The sequence below is a fragment of the Xiphophorus couchianus genome, chromosome 7 (assembly GCF_001444195.1).
Source record: "Xiphophorus couchianus chromosome 7, X_couchianus-1.0, whole genome shotgun sequence".
In the NCBI taxonomy this organism is placed as follows: Eukaryota; Metazoa; Chordata; class Actinopteri; order Cyprinodontiformes; family Poeciliidae; genus Xiphophorus; species Xiphophorus couchianus.
In genome coordinates, this window is record NC_040234.1 from 32,268,977 (window position 1) to 32,287,232 (window position 18,256).

Sequence of the window (18,256 nt, forward strand, 5' to 3'; positions counted from 1 at the left end):
TTTTTATTCAATTAAGAACATTTAGAGGCAACATATTTGACATCAGTAACACTTTATTTTTGTAATTGAAGAGGACAGAAGATTGTGCTTTAAACACTGGAGGAAAAATAATGATTTGACATCTATAATAGAAATATCAGCTATTAGTTTAAAATAGGCCTGCAATGAAAAACTGCACAAAAAACTGTAAAAATTCAGTAAAATAAATATAGTAAGTAAAATACAAATGTAAAACATAACTGAAAATACAGTACAATACATAGAAGAAAATAAATATGAAAAATGACTTAACATTAAATGATTAAACATTACAGGGAAAAAAATTGTAATCCAACTCCGGTAAAAAAAACAAAAAAAACTTAAAAATAATACCATGATGCAGTAATGTTCAATAATTACAAAAAATAATTACAGTAGAATAGACAAAGTTCAATTATGTTAGTGAAATAAATGCAGTAAAATAAATACAATCATTGAAAATCAGTGATTGCGACTACAAATACCAGAAATAGCAAATACAGCACAACACTTCCATAACATCTGAATCCCACAGACATAAACACACCACGGGTCTAACAGACACTATCCAGCTCATGATGCGCTGTGGTGAATTTCGTTTACTGTATTCTCTCTGAAAGAAACGTTTGTAGAAACTTAACGTTTGTAGAAACTGTCAGGAGCAGCTGAGGAATTCTCCAGCAACAACAATGAAATTAAAAATTAATATAAAAAAGTATCAAAATGTCCAGTAATAAAATATAAAATGTTGAAAAAGGCAACACTTGGACTGGTAAGTTTAAACATTCACGAAAAGAACAATTGAAACTCAAGACAGGGCAGCAAAAATGATTAAAAAACAATTATTATAGCACTGTAAACTCATAACTCAATGATGTGCAAATAGATGAAATTATTTGAGGTATTGTTTTCCGAAAAGGTTTATATAGTGTAAATACAATTAAAATCAGATGACTAGGCAAAGTGTTTATTTTAATTATATTACAATTTAAAAGCATTATTATTATTATTATTATTATTATTATTATTATTAGCTGTTGGAAGGACAAAGACTGGTTCAAAAATCCCCAAAATGTCATTTCTAATATTGTTTTTCAATCAAGACAAATACAAAAAAATCAGACCTGAGGTGAAAATACTCCGTTTTCTCAATTTTGTCAGGAAAGTGTCTAACAGTTCAAAGTTGATTAAAGATAATGCTTCTAGTATAGTACTTGGATGCATCAATGTACATTATTTGGATTATACTTAAGAACAAAACAGCAGCAGAAGCTTTAGGCTACTGTCTTCTAAAGTTCAGGTTTTAATACTGCAGAAAGACAAGTTGAATTAGATGAATTAGATGAACGGATCAGAGTCACAGTAACTAAAACAAACAGCTTTGTTATTCTGGCAGAAGAAGATCTGATTCAGGGAACAAATCAAACTATTATTGGCTGTTAAAGAGGAAAGTTGAGGAAATGAGTGTTTCCAGTAAAGGCAGAATGGTGAAGACAGGAGAGTTGAGTAAAGATGTTCAGAAACAAACAATAAAAAAAAAACTGATCCAGAGTCAGGATGTTATCTGTAAAGACAGAAAATCGTACATTTTTAAAGCAAAACTAAATAAAAGGGGGAAAAAATAATATTATTTGGAGTAATTACAGTCCAATTAATTCCTCATTTTTCTTCATATTAATTTTAGACTTGACTGAAAGCCAAGCCGTCAGTCCTGATTGGGTCAAGCTATAGTAACCTTCTGTTACTGACCTGGAGTCCCTTGTGGTTTCACTGTGGGTACTGAAGCTGTTGTTGCTGTTGAGCTGCTTGATGTCGGGAGGAGTGATGGCGAGGACTGGAGGCCACGCCCCCTCCTCTGATGGTCGGCTTAATAGATGGGGAGGAGGATGAGTGATGGTACTGGTGCCCGGCTCTGATTGGCTTGGCTGCATGGACGCAGGAACCATGTGAGTCAGTCGAAATCACACTCTGCAGATTACTGACTCAGTTTTCTGTAGGCTGCGGTTCTCACCAATCTGAGCAGAGTGCCCCCTCCTGGAGATGTTCTTGGACCGGACGGCCTCTTTGATCCGGTCCACCTCCTGCTGGTACCGTTTGCGGTCCCTCAGAGCCGACTCCTTGGCGTTCTTCAGGGCCGTTTCCAGCACTCTGACTCGCTCTGCGGTGGCACGCAGCCGCCGGTCCAGCTTGGGCAGCTCGCAGCGCAGGTCTGCGTTATCCCGCACCAGCTGACAAGACGCAGATTTAATTTAATCTGCTACAGTTTGTCATGAATCTGATTAAACAAATGCGACTCTTCATCACAGATAGAGCTTTAATTCAATTCACTTTATTTATAAAGGCACTTTACAAGAAAAAAATAATTTTTATACTCAAACGTACTTGAATCCCCAAACAATCCTGCAGATTTGTTTTGCACATTGATGTATTGCTAGATAAGAAAGTGTATTATTTTTGTTATTAATGTATTTAACACAATGTTAAGGAACTTTATTGAAACTTTTAAACATTAATCTCCTTAAATATTAATAGTGTTTATTTTTAATGTAGTGTTTCAGTCTGTTTTGACTCAGACTCTACCTTAGAATAGGATTTTTAATTTGAAGCTATCCACTGATAATTATTGAAATCGTTCAATACAGAAAAATTAAAAAAAAGCATGAAACCGATCACTGCTGTGCGGTGATGTCTCACCTGCTTGTGGACTCTGCTGAGCTGCTCCAGGTTGTTCTCTAAGAAGATGATCCTCTGTCTCTGAGCCAAACTGCCGCCGGCCTCGTCGTTGTCGTTCTCTGAGCTCTGTGCAACATGGAGGGAAAAAAGAAATGTCTATCTGTAGGTTCATTAAACAGTTAATGTGGAAAAACAAGTGTGGAATCAGTTATATGTTTTAAATAGCATAAACATGAAACAATTGACCCATCTGTAATAGCATTTACAGATTCACATGATTACTGCTGGACAATCAGAACCTGAGCAACCTGCTTTGTTTATTCTTACGTTCTTGACTCGAGACGTGATGTCTTGGATGAACTGGATCCGAAGGTTGGTCAGAGTCTGCAGCTCTTTGGTCTGTGAAACAAAAGCAGAGTCATTTACAGATCACTGATCCTCAACATGTCTCAGGTGAAAGTGCAGTTAAATTAATGTGGACTGATTAAACTCATACCACAGTTTCCTCCAAGCCCTTCAGATCCTCCTTGGCTTGTTCTCTCTTCTCATTCAGAAACCTGAAATTAAATCAGAAGACCGCAGAGTAAACACTGAATTGCTTCACGTAACAGAGAGAAAAGATTTATGTCCAAATTTATAGAGAATTTAAGAAAAGAGAAACTAAATGTTGTTTTTAATCCCACTTAGTTCACCTGAGGTGGAATTAAATATTTAGCAGAAAACAGTTTACATATACACACATCAGTAAAACAGAATGGTGACCCAAAAACCAACATACTGCATGACAATTTCAATAAAACATCTTACATTAAAACTTACAAACAAAATTTAAGTTAGATCTGTCTATGCATGTGCCTGAATACAAGCAGGTGGAAGTAAACAAACAGTAACTCTCAACTCACAGAATACCAAACAAACTCCTGTTACAGGAAGCAAAGAGGGACAAACTTACTGCAGTTTCTGGAGTCTTTGCTCCTTGTTTTGGTCCTCGGCTCTGAGTTTGTCAAAGTCAGACTGAAGTTTTCTGTTCTCCAGCTGCAGGGCCTGATTCACACTGAGCAATAAACACAGAACCTTCTGTTATATAAAATTATACTTTATCACTCAGATGCTATAATTTGGTTAAAGTGATAACTAAAAAAAGCAGTCGGTACTCTTTGAGCAGGTCGTTGTCTCTCTGCTTCTGCTCGATCTCATCGCGGAGTCGGCTCAGCTGTTTCTGATGAACCTCCCTGTGGTTCTCCATCTGTTCCTCCAACGTTCTCTGCAGAGCACAAAGCAGCAGCCGCAGGTTTCCTGATTAAACGTGTCACATAGTGCTGGACAATAATCCATCATATACAATAATTAATTTTTTGGTTTTTGAAAACTTTATTTTTGGAAAATCTGGATTTTTTTTCTTGTGTTTAAATAGTTCAGAGTGATGTCAGCCCACCTTGGGCCCACCATCTTGTTTGACAAGCTGTTTTAAAGCTCCAGTTAATTTGGATTTTGAATTTAGGTCAATTATGCAATGGAATATTAGGACCAGACTTTCTTTAATTACTAGAATAAAATCATGATATTAGGAGAATGAAGTAATAATTTTATGAGAACTCTAACAGAAAATTATAAAAAATCAAAATCAGGAATGTTGAGCATCTTGTGAAGTTATATCTTGGTATAAGATTTACAGATAATACTTGAAGCCTAATAGAAACACTGAATATTTTAACACATTAACATCAGATTATCAGAAACAGCAAGACGTTACAGTCATGCAAACTGATCACATCAGATATCTCGTATCAAAACTTTTTTTTTTTCATAAAACTACTTTTTTCATCATATTTTAAGAAGTTATTTCTGCTAAATTTACAACTTTATTCTACTAATATAATGATTATTTTCTCACAATTAAGCAAAACATGCATTGGCCTGGCCTTAATACGCTGCTTAACAACTCACAGAAGGGATGATTAAAATAAAAGCAACCTTTTGAAAATATTTCATCATTTGTAATTTATTTTTTACAAACAAAAGTGAATCTATTAAAATCAGAAATTGACCCTGGTGTCTCAATTAAATATTCATGGTAAAAACAGCCGTAAATTTGTGTCAATGATGATTACATATAAGAAACACAATCACTGACTAATTAAAGTGAAAATATTGATGACTGAGATCAAACTGAGTTTTTGAAGAGAGATGACAGGCTGAATGAAGCCGTTTCCTTTATCTCTGTCCGGTCGTCTCTTGCAGATCGTTAGAAATTCTGAGGAAGCTTCAACGATCTCAGAGTCTTTACCTTCATCTCCACAGCATCCTTTAGTCTGCTCATGTGTTCTTTCTCTTTGTCCATCACCGTCAGCTCATGCATCTGACCTGAAAACACACAGAACAGTTTCGGTTTGGCCATCATCATCTCACAGAGCAGGACCTCCTGTAAACATGGTGATGAGCCTGACCCTGAGCGTGTAGCTTAGCAACCTCCTCCATCAGAGCATCCTGACTCTCCTCCAGCTGCCTCTTCTTCTGCTCCATCCTCTGCAGGTCGGCAGACAGGGATTCCAACTTGGCCTGAAGCTGCAAAAACAACAACAATGTAAACAACAACAACAACCTGAAAAACAACAAACACCCACCCTGGCAGGGTAGTCTGCCAGGGCAGCAACGCTTTGCTGTTTTCCGGTCACACTCACTTGTGAAATGATTCATAAGCAAACATCTCTCTAACGTGCTAACGTCATTCACACAGCTGGAGTTCCTGCAACAGCTCTGCTGATTCCACATTAAGTCTTTAACTTCCTCAAAGGTAAAAGTTTGTTCTGAGAAGAAATGTATTTAACAAGTCCACAATTATTTTTTATTAGCATGCCAGGAAAAGCAGGTTTGTGCTGATGGGGAATAATTAAAGATGAACTACGAAATCGATTGTTGACTGGAATTTTATGATTCAAAGTTAACTATTTAAAGTAACAGAGATGTTGCAAGTAAAGTCAGAGGAAGCGCAGAGAAATAAGATGCTACTTAAAATAAAGGGAACAGCGTGTTCTGTGGTTCCCTCAGGCTGCAAGCGAGAGCATGACCTTCTGCAGTTAATACTGCAGGCTGCTCTGTTTTAGTCTTCCTTTAACTTAGTTTATATTTATTTTTAACAATACATAGTGAAACTTTCTCGTAGGTACACTTTGTTGTCTCTTACAGCTAAATACATTCATTATAAGTTTACAAAATAAGGCAAAATTACTCAGAGTTAAAGTACTGATTGATAATACACACATACTAATTGTGATAATCACTAATGCAGAATGCTAGTTTAAAAGCTAAAAAGCTAGATTAAAGCTGTGTAAATTGTTTTTATTTTCACTTCAAAGCTCTTAGCTCACAGATTACCTTTGCTCTTAATTAAAAATATAATGAATTAATGTATGTATTACTCAAAGTGGCGTTTTGTTTTTAATTCTTGTGTCTGTGGTCATCATGTTGCTGTGACAGGGATCATGAAGCTTTCTTTAACCAGGTGTGTGTTACCTGAGAGACAAGCAGCTGGCAGGTGCTCAGCTCCTTCTCGTTGACCTCCATCTTGCCGGTGTTCTCCGTCAGGCTGACCTCCAGCTGTTTGCTGCGGTTCACCAGAGACTTGACCTCAGACTTCATCTTGCTGATGTAGAGACGAGCCGTGGTGAACTCCTCCTCCATCACGCCGCTCATCTCAGCCATCTGAGAAAACATTTAAACATGCAGGAAGCGGTCCGTCAGGCTGCCTGACAGGTAAGCTGTACGCTGGATGTTTGTGGATGTCTGCCTGAAGAGCAGCAGGAGAGTCTCACAGCTTTGAGCTCTGTGGTTCCGAGGACGCTGCCGATCTCACTGAGGTCTCTGATCAGCAGATTGAGGATCTCTGCAGATCTCTTCTTGTGGTGAGCGCTGAGCTCCTGCATGGTGGACACCTCCCTCTGAACGGCCTCCAGACCCGCCTGGAACCACAGAACATTGTGGAACAACAACCAACATCAACCTATTGGGCTGCTTAAACGTTTGAACTGCAAATATTTTATGAGTAGTTTTAGGAATTTCAACCTGAAAGACTTGGAGCTCATTAAAAACTGCCAGCCAACACAAGCCTTCAGTTTGTGGACTCACCGTTTTGTGTGCCAGCTCCTCGTTCAGCTGCTCGTTGCAGCGCGTCTTGCTCTCCACCTCCTGGCTCTTGTGGTCATAGTTGACGGCCAGCTCCTCCAGCGCCTGCAGCACCTCCTTCACCTCCTCTTTGGCTGAATCGCTGTCCCTCTGCAGCCGGCTCAGCTCCTCCTGCAGACGCTCGTAGTCCTGGCTCCTGGACAGCAGCAGCTGTGGGGGCAGAACGTTAGCAGGGGTGCGGAGGAGAACGGGGAACATTACACGGGCATCATGGAACTCACCTCATCCTGCTCTATCAGCTGCTGCTTGAGCTTCTCAGACGTCTGACTGTGCAGGTTGATCTCATCGTCCTGAAACACGAGTCAGCAGTTTTATGGTTTCAGTTCTGAACTCGTCTTCATCATCGTCATCCTGCTGCAGGTGCAGGTGAGACTCACCTTGTCGTCCAGCTGCTGGTAGAGGTTGGTGATGAGCGTCTCGTACTGCGCCTTCTCCTCCTCCAACAGAGGCATGGTGGGCGGGGCTAAGCTCTCGATCACTGCTGGCGTCTCAGTACTGATCTTCTTGCTTCTGTTGCTCAGCTGCTCCTCCACAGGAACAGACTCACCTGGAGAGATTCAGAAAAAGTCAGAAATCCCCCAGTAGCTTCAGTTTCCCTGAAGGGGAGTCAGGGCACCAAAAATAATCACGGTTTTTGACCTGAACTAAAAACAAATAAAAGAAATATCAAAATGTGGAAAAAAATTAAAGCTGATTTAAAATGTCAAAAAAAAAATGGCCACCGAGTCACTGAATAAACTCTGTTATTAAGAAAATAAATCAACACTTTCCTTCTTAGCTCTGAAGAGTTTTCCTTTTATCGCAATTAGTATGAAAACAGAGTCAACAGTTTCTAAGATTAGCATTTGCAGCTCTGACACTTGAGTTGAAGTTGGTAAACATTATCTTAATTAATAAAAAAATGCAGAATTCTATAATGGTAATCACTTTTAATGCTTTTAAATATAAAGAAATCCACCAGGTGGCGTCCTAACACAGTGCAGGAATGACTTTAAAGGGGCGTTCCCACTGCAGGAACATTTTCCAGAAATGTTTCCACTGTGGGAAGCAGGGCCGAATAAAAACTGAACACAGATTACCTCCCATTAGAGATGTAGCAGGTTTTTGGAGTAACTTACACAATAAGGGAATAAATACCTCATTGTTCTTAACATTTCTTAGTTATTTTTATATTCCCAGTTTTTTGTGCAGTGATTTTCTGGTTTCAACTGCTTGATAGCTCAGATTTTTTGTAAACTCCTTATTTTTTTCTTTATTTGAAAACATTTAATCTCATGTTGAATATGAACAGATTATACATTCAAATACACTAATAAAAACATCCAATCTTGTGGAAATATTAATCAAATTATTCAAATTCAGCACAAAACCTCAGCTTTCAGCATCTGTGGAGGCAAAGTTAAATGCTCTCTGATTCACAGAAAGAATTTATAACCAATATTAGCAGCCACTGTTTACATCTTCATCATTGCAACATGATTAACTTGGAGTAATAATCAGCAGCAGCCTTGGTTAAACTACATTTTCCTCACCTTTCCTCCAGCGCTTCAGCTCATTCTCCAGTTTTTGGATCATGATGCTCAGACTTCTGTTCTTTTCTTTCTCCTTCTCGTACTTTTTCTTCCACTCCTCGGCAGTCAGCTCAAGGTTGACAGAAACCGTGTTCTTTATGGTTTTAGCCCTGAAACATGAAATCAAACAGGACAAATTTAACACAGAGAAACACAGGTTTAGTATTCACATGCTGCTCAGATCCCAAACTGATCCTTCAAAGCTGCTAACAGACTGTTTGTCCTGAACACTAACATAAAAAACCTGTGAACTCTACCTCTGACCGAACATGAGGGTGGACTTGCTCTCAGCCTCGTTGTAAACAGACGGAGAGCAGCAGATGATGATGGTGGTCCGACAGTTTCCTCCCAGAGAGTCCTGCAGAATCCTGGTCATCTTGCTGTCTCGGTATGGGACGTGGGTTTTCTACATTTAGATACATAATACAGTGTGAAGATGTGATCTATGAAGGTTTGTTATCTGGTTCCTTTCTGTCATGTTGATGTCAGGAACATCTAGAATCAATTTTTTGTTGCAGTGACCTAAATTCTTATCAAGAACTGAAGGATAAATCTGTTTTAAATTCTGTAACACTGACTCTTTTGGTATAAAACAGGTTCAACTTATCCAAGTTTTCTTTGAGAAATCTGTCTGAACCAGGAATAACATTGAAAGTCATGCTTAAGTGGTACAACGAAGGTGGTAACAAACTAAGTGAAGTGTACCTTTATTGTGAGGATCAATCACAATAAAGAGACAGGAAGACAACCAAATGATTAAGGTATTAATGTTTACAGTTTTATTCTTTACAGTTACTGTAGCAACCTCTGTGTCGCCTACTTTTGGTTTTTGCCAACTTCTTCCCTTTTCCTCATACAGCAGCATTTAAATCAGTCTCTCTGTTTACTTGATCTGTATAACTGTATTCTCTGAGCTGCGTAATGTGATTTGATTTTCTCACCGTTCCTTCACTGAGTGCGGCGATGACGTTCCCAAGAGCAGACAGAGACTTGTTGATGTTCTTCGCTTCATCCAACACAGAACCTTCAGCTCCAGTTTTACTGACCTGAACAAAATGTCAGAAAGAGAAATGTATAAAAAAATACGTAAAAAGTAAAATTGTCAGATTAAAGAATATCGTATGCTCTGATTATAAATTATTGAATCTCTTAATATTTTTTTTAAGAGCTGTCTTTTGTTAGTTTTCTTAAACACAAATATTTGAATTCTAAAACATTGAAGAAGTCAGACCTTCTCACTGCCTGCCAAGTCGACCAGATAAAGCTTCCCAGACAGTTTCATCTCCGTCTCCACGTTCTCCTGCTTGATGTTGATCAGGAAAATGCTGTGGCTGCGAGAACTGTGCTCATTCATGTCTGCAGGAGGAAGACAGGTGAAAAACAGAAAAGTCAGCTGGAAATACAACAGGAACAGCTCAGCCATGAGTTTTGATACTCATGCTAAAGACTGAAGAGACAGAAACACCAGAAATGATTCTGTTCTGACTCTAGGAAAGCTTGTAGCTGAGGTGATGGAGCGGTGGCAATAATGCTTCAGTAATATCAGATGCAGTGAAAGACTTACTGGTGACAGCGACGTGTCTGTTAGCTTTTCCTTCATCGATCACGTCCATCACCTCCTCAGGACTCGACACAAAACGCTCAGTGCAACCCTGACAGAGAACATGGAAAACTTTAAACACCACAACTCTATTCTCTGCAATTAAACAATATTCAACCATATATTGCAGTTGTACAAATTTGCAAACTAATATACAGTCACAGGAAAAGTTTCAACTACTGCACACCCCCTTGTTTCTTTTTAAGTAGCTAAGAGAGAAAATGCATCATCGTCAGTGTGAGAACATCCGTGTGAGCAGAAATTTTGGCTGTCAGCTGGTCTAGACCATACAATTGTGGGTTAACACAATGCTAAAAAGGTAAAGGTACACCCAATTACATTAGAATCAATCTGGAAAGGTTTGAAAGTCATTCCTAAAAAAATAGGTTCATTATTCTATTGAAAGATTATTCAAAAAAATAAACATTTGCGACAGATGCAAGTTTTTGGCATGTCAGGAAATTAACCCCAATGCAATGTCTCTGAAATAATCCAAGAATCTTTAGAAACTAAAGAGCGTCAGCAAGGACTCTACAGACCTCAGTTTGCAAGGTAAATGAATTGAAGTGTTTAGAAAAAGACTGAACAAACACATACAGTGACATAGGACTGAGGTACCTTGACATAGGGAACCCTATTTTTATCCTCATGAACAGCCAGGTTGGTTTTTGACACTGAAACATGAAACTTTGGTCAGTAAATGTTAACGAGTTCTTAGACTTTAAAAAGAAAAGAAACATCTGAAATGTCTCACCGTCCAGCAAGTCTCTGATTTTATCCAGATAGATCTCAAAGTAGGAGACCTGCAGAAAGAGAGGATCATAACATATGGACACATGGTTGGAAACACAAGGTACACAGCTGTACTGAGATCATACGGATTATTTTAAGGTGTTTTTATGCTAGTTGGATCACCTTGATGTGGAACTCCAGGTTCTCGTCCATGGAGTAGATGTGGTCAAAGATGTCTCTGGAGATCCTGGGGATGATCCCCATCATATGGGGGTCGTGCAGGTTCCCCTAAATAACAAAAATAAGGTTTACAAAGACAAACAAACATGATCTGTTACTGACACAACAACACACTGACCTCCATGGTGTGAGTCTTTCCTGACGACGTCTGACCGTAAGCAAAGATGGTTCCATTGTATCCTCCCAACACGTCTAAAACACCAAATAACGATACAAATTATTAATTTACCGCCACAAAATACAAACAATAGAATAAAATACTATATTTTATTATCTAGTTTCCCTTTAAAACAAAAGAAATGTTGATAATGTTTACCATCATAATGTCTATATATGGGTTGGGATCAGCCTCACCTTTGACGATCTGTTTAGCACAGGTGTCATACACCTGAATCTGTTCAGTGTTCGGAGGAAAAACTCTGTCGAACACATACGGCTTCCCCTGAAACACAGGAAGCACTTTGTCAAAATAAAAGACTTTACCAAAGACATCGAACTTACTCTGACACACAGGAAACATAAAAGACTGTCAAAGAGATTTATGTTTTGGTGAGACTGTCTTTTTCTGTCAAAGTGCAGAGGGACACTTTCTACAAGATATGTTCAAAGTGGACGGAATATGTCAAACATGACTGACTTTTCATAAACCTTGCCGTCATTCAGAATGATGCTTTGATTTAAAATGTGATGTCAATGATTGGCTTTTATTCTGGCTACCCTGCCACCCCCATTTAAGTTCTGGTTTGTTTTTGTTTTGTTTTTTTCTTGAAAAATAGCGAAAAAATAGCGTTAAAATAAGACTCTCTTAAATACAGATAGTTTCCCCTGAATCATACAAAACATGCTGCCAAAATAAAAAAGTCAAACATGCTTTTAGACATTTAGCTTAGATAAAGATTATTATAAGGATTTACACAGATGTGTAAATCCTGAGTCACTACACTCACTACACTCTATGAGGTGAGTTGTTTTAATTTTATTTCTGTAATTAATTGGATGAGAAAACAATTATAAGTAACCTGTAGTAAACACACAACATCATACATTTTTGTTTACAGATTCTTTTTTGTGCATAAGACACATCTTCATATGTCCATGAATATTTGTGTGTCTGCTGCCGACATCCTATAAAAACCTCTGGAAGCTGCTGGCATTAAACTGATCAGAGGACAGTTTGAAGATTTATCAGCAGCCAACAGATTTAAATGTCACTTCAAAACACAGTCAGATGAAAAAAGGAGAAATAATGAAAATCTCCCCAAACTACAGAATTGAACCAGGACTTGTTTGCGAATTACTAATGTGTAATTTGCAAAATCTATTTCTTTCGCAGTCATAAAGAGACTTAATGAGCACAAATAACCCTAAATTGAATCAATATCATACAAGCAATTTAGCTTGGTGAGGTTTCTTTGCTGATGCTGTTTTGGAAAAGCCCTTTTTCATGTCACACCTTTCTGTGGATTTCTTTTAGGCTTTATAAAAGCTAAACTATAAAGCTGAACTGGAGAAAATGCCTTCCTATGTCTAACATTCAAAATCCTAAAAATATTCTAAGTTGCATTTTAAATGGCTCAAACTGAGACCCTGATTTTGCTTCTAGCTGATTTTGTAGCTGCTTTTATGTGTCTTAGCAGGAATGAGCACCAAGTCGTAAACAGAGAGACAGTCAGCTCTTTCCAGAAGCTCTACCGGATATACAGGCTTTTTCCTGAGCAACAAAACTTAAGGACCAGACTATATATATATATATATATATATATATATATATATATATATATATATATATATATATATATATATATATATGTCAGCTAGCTGCTAAAATCTCACTTAAATAAATCAGTTTATTTATTTAAGTAAGATTATTTTTCTATTTAATTGCTCCTTAAAAAAACAGGAAGTTCTTAAAACCTGGGAATATGACGTGCTTTTTTTGTTCTTTAAATCTATCGGTACATAACAGGAAACAATTTAGTATGTTTGATTTTGAAAGACTCTGAAAAGTGGATATGTGTGAAAATTTTGAAAAATGAGAGGTTCAGTCACAACAAAATGCCGTTTACTGACAGATTCGATTAACAGGTGGAGGAGGAAACACTGACCTGAAAGAACTTGATTCCTAAGCACCTGGAATGGAAAATATGTCACACTTGGCTTTTACTTAACGTCAAAAGGTTGATTGGTATAAAGCAACAGTCACCAACCTTTTGCAGCATAGAACTACTTAATGGGCATCAAATTACACCAAATTGATACACACAGTTTACTTTTAATTTTATAATGATGATAATAGTGATTTATCTAATTTTGAAACAGCTCTGTGGGTTACTCGTATGGTCATGCGCGACATCTGCCTGTTTTTGTGTATTTTCTTAAATGACCAACATTTCCGTGGAGTGGTGAAGTCGACCTGCAGTTGTTTCTCCTCTGAGCCACCAAACAGGGAAATGGCAGCATGAAAACTGTTAAAATTTGAAGGGTCAGCTGACTTTACAACACAGGACAGAGTGAGGCCATAAAAGACAGACGGTTTGACCATCTGGCTGTTGAATGTAAGGCCAAGACACAACAGGACCGCAGAGCAGTGATGCACCAGATCTTGTTATGCAAGAGGATGTATTACGCACTTCCTAGGCACAAAATGCCATTTATACCACAACCAAGTAACTATGGCTATGCTGACACAGCAGGTTTTGATGATCAATTCCAATTTTCTTTTGCTGAAATCCACTTTTTTTGCAGGGTGGTTCATATTACTAATTAAATGCCACTGCAGTCAGACTTCTGTGTGAACGGTTTGCCAATCCAAAGTGACCGACAAGCACAGAAGAAGAACGCTGACGCCAAACAGCATCACATTAAATAAAAGCTAAGTAAGTTATGTTAATGGAAGAGAACCAGCAGTGAGTCTCTTCTTCCTGTCTTTAGATCAAGCAGGTCAATTTCACATGATGTAGTGATGCAGAGTAAGAACATTTCTCTTTAACAAAGATGAACCATTTAAGGCAATGAAGTACAGAAAAGGCAAAATGAAGATGGCACCACAAAAACAACAGAAACAGAAGCAGCTTATCACAACAGAGCACTGCAGGCTTGACTATCCAATTTAAACCTCACAAACTCAGATGACCTCTGATCATCTGACAAAAGTACCCAAAACTGAAGTTTAGTGATATGTTCTTTAGCAGGGCATCTAAAGTTCATGTTAAAGGAGACAAACCTTAATGCTTCCTATGATCTCCTCTGAGCTTTGAAAGGGAGAAAACAAAATTTAAAATATTATATCTACTTTAAAATAGATAGTTTTATGTTGCACAACTCAGATAAGGACACAAATGAGCAAAAGAAAGAGTAAAATAGAATAACGTCTATAAAAGCAAGTAACTAGTTGTTCAATTTCAACCTAATATCAGTGTGGAGTTTAAAACTCCATTTTCCACTCTTTTGTAAAATAAAGCTTAGTGTGTCTTTAGTCAGCAGAGAGAACCAAATTCTTTAAAATCTCCTTCTTTCCCCCTATAAACTGATCAGTAAACTACTCTAAGTCAGTTTACTTGGATTTGTTTTTTAAATTTAAAACCAGCATCTTTCTGTTGGTAGATTTGAATAATTTCAGTTTCTGTTCTAGTAAGTTCAGATACAAATACCTGAAGATAAAAGATAAAGTGATGCTTTCTAACTTATTATTTGATTACGACACAAATTGTCAATAAAGACGAGTCTCAGTGCCCCAAAGCATCAATCCATCCATTACATTTAGTGATCCTGAGTCAGTTTCTTGCTGCAGGTCTGTCTGTTTCAATAAGATGCCTGTCGTCATGGTGACTGCATTTCTGCATCCCCAGGGAGACGGCTGAGATGACTGGACCAATGAGACGGAAGAAAAATGATTGCTGCTGAACGATGCCAGACACACACAGATAAATATGCACACACACTCTTTTTCTCTCTCACGTACACACACACACGCACCCCCCTGTGCATACACACACAGTGAGTTCAACGTCTGTTTAGTTATTTTCACTCCATGGATCTGAATCTCTTAGCAATATTTTTTGTCTTGATCTGTTGCTGTTTGTCACATGACCTCTGTCAGCCCCCACCTGCTGTCATGGTAACAGGTTATTTCCCATGAGGTCTTTCAGAGTCTCCATCCCCCATTTTTGTCTGAATCAAATCAGAAATCAATATGTTTTTGGAGGAAACTGACTTATTTGTATATCAAGCATTCACTCTAACTGGCTATGCCAAAGACCCAATCCATGTTGAGATTTATGAATATTCGCCTTTGGCTGCCAATTGTATTTTAGCTTCATGCAGTTGTTAGAAGGTCCATGTCTAAAGTAGATTAGTGGAGGAGACAAAGTTTGCTTCTGTTGTAACAGCAGATCTTATCTGCCCAATCCACACGATATAAATAAAAACTGTTTTTCTTCTGCAAAACTTTCCAAACAGGCTGAATAAAAAAATCCATCTGTAAACAAACTCTCTCTCTATTGAGAGAGACTCAATAATACACAAACTTCTTTCCTGTGCAGTGTTGTCATTAAAACTGCTTCATATCTGCCTCATTATTTTCTGTTTGTGTATTTCCCTGAAACTTGAGGAACTGGGACATCCATCCATTAAACCAGAAGTCACTCCTGAACTCTCAGGTCAAATTCGTCCTGGATGTTTCAGCTGAAAGCAGCAGATTGAAAATGACTGTAGTTTATTTAATATAGAAATAATAGAATGCATTTTTTTCAGCTGTCCATGAAGGGATACACTCCATATGTTGTTTCCGTCTTTCATGTGTTCACACATGTGAAAGCATCAAACCGGTTAATCAGAACTTTAACTGAATGCTATGATTATTAGTGAAAGGAAATGAATGAGTTAGCATAAAGGTCAATTCAGCCGCTTCTTCTAGCTCAACGTGGGAAAAAGAATCAAATTATCAATTAAGACTTGGTTTCAATCAAGCGTACAACCACAAATTAAACAAACTAAACTACCAGCAGCATCTGTTAAACATTGTTCAATTTTTTCTGTTTGTGTTTCTATTGTTGCAGCACGGACACATGCACGCGCAGACACAGCAGGAGGGCGTGTCTGTGCGGTAAACGGGTTCGGTTCTGTTCTGCTCGGTTCGGTTCGGTTGGGTCAGGACTCACCGCCAGCACCACTGTGTCCTCTCCGTTGAATTTGGGGATGTATTTGTCTCCGCGGCTCCGCTCCGAGTCACTCAGCGGCCTGAAGCGGCACATCACCTTCACCCCGCACACCCCGCACTCCGCAACCTCCATCCCCGCACAGTCCGCAACAACAAAGACAGTAAGAGGGAAGAATACAGACCCCCGCCGGACCCGCTGGGAATCGGGGTTCGGTTCGGACACAGTGCGTGGATCAGACTGATGAAGCTCTCCGGTGAGACTCGGAGCTCAGCGTCTCTCCATCAGGATGCTGAACACAACACTGCCAGGTCCCACAGGTCCAGCCTGGAGCGCTGAGGCGCAGAGAACTCTGGGAAGTTGAGTCTTCACACCGATTTATGATTTGATCGATCAAGCGGTCTGATCAGTGCAGTCCTATGAAACCCTCATATCAAATTATTTTATTTGCTAACTCTGTGACATTAATTCTTCATTATAAGTAGATTAACTGGCCAGTTACTAGGTACCTCAGAGATTTCTATCCATACTGAGATGAGATGCGATTTATTTTTTATGTCTTGAGAGCTGGCCTGTAGTTATTTTGTAAATCAGACAGGAACAACCATCAGGGCCCTCTAGACCGTCTCTGTCTGATAATATGTGGACTGTGACTAAGTCTGCTTACCTAAATAAAGCAGTGACAAATATCTTTAAGAAAAATTTAAATAAAATAAACACAAATTTAAGATTTTGTTTCCGCCTTGTCTATTTGTCACTTCATCTTTTTACGAGCTTACCTTTGTTCAGGTGAAATGCCCCTTTGCAGGTCTTTGTATTGTCCAATTTGGAGGGATGGGTTTGCTTTAAAGATATTTTTGATTAATTATATCTTTACAACACAGAACAGACTTTACAGTAAAAAAAATATTTCTAGATGGTTTGCCAGCTAAAGATTATGACTAGATGGTAACTCATTTAGTCATTTTTGATAAAAAAAAAATAAAAAATTCTGAGCAATATCTATATGGTTTATAAAATTCTTGGATGGTCCTAGACATTCATTAAAAGTTTAAATTTAAACCTGTTTCCTCCTAGAGTCACATGCAAGATTGAAACTCAAATCGCGATACTAAATGCTGTATTCAGGAAAGTCAATCAATCAATCAATCAAATTTTATTTGTATAGCACATTTCAGCAGCAAGACATTTCAAAGTGCTTTACATCATTACAAACACAGAATCACAATGCAACATAGAATCAATCATTAAGTTACAATCAAGTTACATCAATAAATTTGTAATTGATTACATTTCAAATACAATTCTAAACAGGTGGATTTTCAGTTGAGATTTAAAAGAAGTCAGTGTTTCAGCTGTTTTACAGTTTTCTGGAAGTTTGTTCCAAATTTGTGGTGCATAGATGCTGAAAGCTGCTTCTCCTCATTTGGTTCTGGTTCTGGGGATGCAGAGCAGAACCAGAACCAGAAGACCTGAGAGGTCTGGAAGGTTCATACAACAACAGCAGATCTTTAATGTATTGTGGTGCTGAGCCGTTCAGTGATTTATAAACTAACAACAGTATTTTAAAGTCTATTCTTTGAGCTACAGGGAGCCAGTGGAGGGACTTTAAAACTGGTGTTATGTGCTCCATCTTCCTGGTCAAAGAACTGCATACCATTAACTCAATGATTAACACTTTAAAGCTGCCTCATTTGGACGTCAGTTAATAACATTGAACACTGATTTTTAGCAAAGGCTTAGACCTATAATTTTTGATGAGGTTTAAAACAAGCAACAGTGTGGTTTAAAATGGTATAGACTTATGCTAAGATCCTATACTAAGGAATGAGATTCATCTATTTTCATCTATGATATTGTGGCAAAAATATAAGTGTCTACAAAGAGAATTAATTTCTCCTTTTCTGAGACAGCCAAAACATGAAAGAAAATTAGCAAGAGATTTTATATTTTCAAGTTAGTTCAGAGTGTGCTCAAGTAGTCAAAGTTTGTGTAGTCAAAAAGTTTGACAGTCGGTTTACCAAACAAACCAGTTACTAAATTTGTTACAGAGGCAACTCTCTTCAAGACAGTTTTCATGGAAT

At 38.0% G+C, this 18,256-nt stretch overlaps 1 protein-coding gene across 1 annotated transcript; it reads right to left on the bottom strand.

Annotated features, from left to right (window-relative positions):
- Positions 1-36: 36 nt before the first annotated feature.
- Positions 37-16,552, bottom strand: LOC114148634 (kinesin heavy chain-like). Its single transcript, XM_028024042.1, has 26 exons — positions 16,176-16,552; positions 11,371-11,458; positions 11,135-11,208; positions 10,960-11,064; positions 10,799-10,847; positions 10,663-10,718; positions 10,009-10,096; positions 9,676-9,800; positions 9,386-9,490; positions 8,702-8,850; positions 8,406-8,554; positions 7,251-7,420; positions 7,095-7,163; positions 6,817-7,023; positions 6,504-6,650; positions 6,205-6,393; positions 5,139-5,256; positions 4,979-5,055; positions 3,846-3,955; positions 3,644-3,745; positions 3,188-3,248; positions 3,019-3,090; positions 2,713-2,817; positions 2,030-2,246; positions 1,768-1,943; positions 37-1,582 (listed from the first exon to the last, which is right to left on the bottom strand). The coding sequence occupies exons 1-25, from the start codon at positions 16,305-16,307 to the stop codon at positions 1,786-1,788; spliced, it is 2,922 nt and encodes a 973-aa protein (XP_027879843.1). The 5' UTR covers positions 16,308-16,552; the 3' UTR covers positions 37-1,582; positions 1,768-1,785.
- Between the last annotated feature and the right edge of the window lie 1,704 nt (positions 16,553-18,256).

What these genes read in the sequence shown, in the direction of transcription:
- LOC114148634 (XM_028024042.1), bottom strand. Translation starts at nt 16,307, where the DNA reads ATGGAGGTTGCGGAGTGCGGGGTGTGCGGGGTGAAGGTGATGTGCCGC. An exon ending in CCGCACTCAGTGAAGGAACG is followed by an intron (nt 8,851 to 9,385) that starts GTGAGAAAATCA and finishes ATCTAAATGTAG; the next exon opens with AAAACCCACGTCCCATACCG. An exon ending in AGCTGATAGAGCAGGATGAG is followed by an intron (nt 7,024 to 7,094) that starts GTGAGTTCCATG and finishes CTGCCCCCACAG; the next exon opens with CTGCTGCTGTCCAGGAGCCA.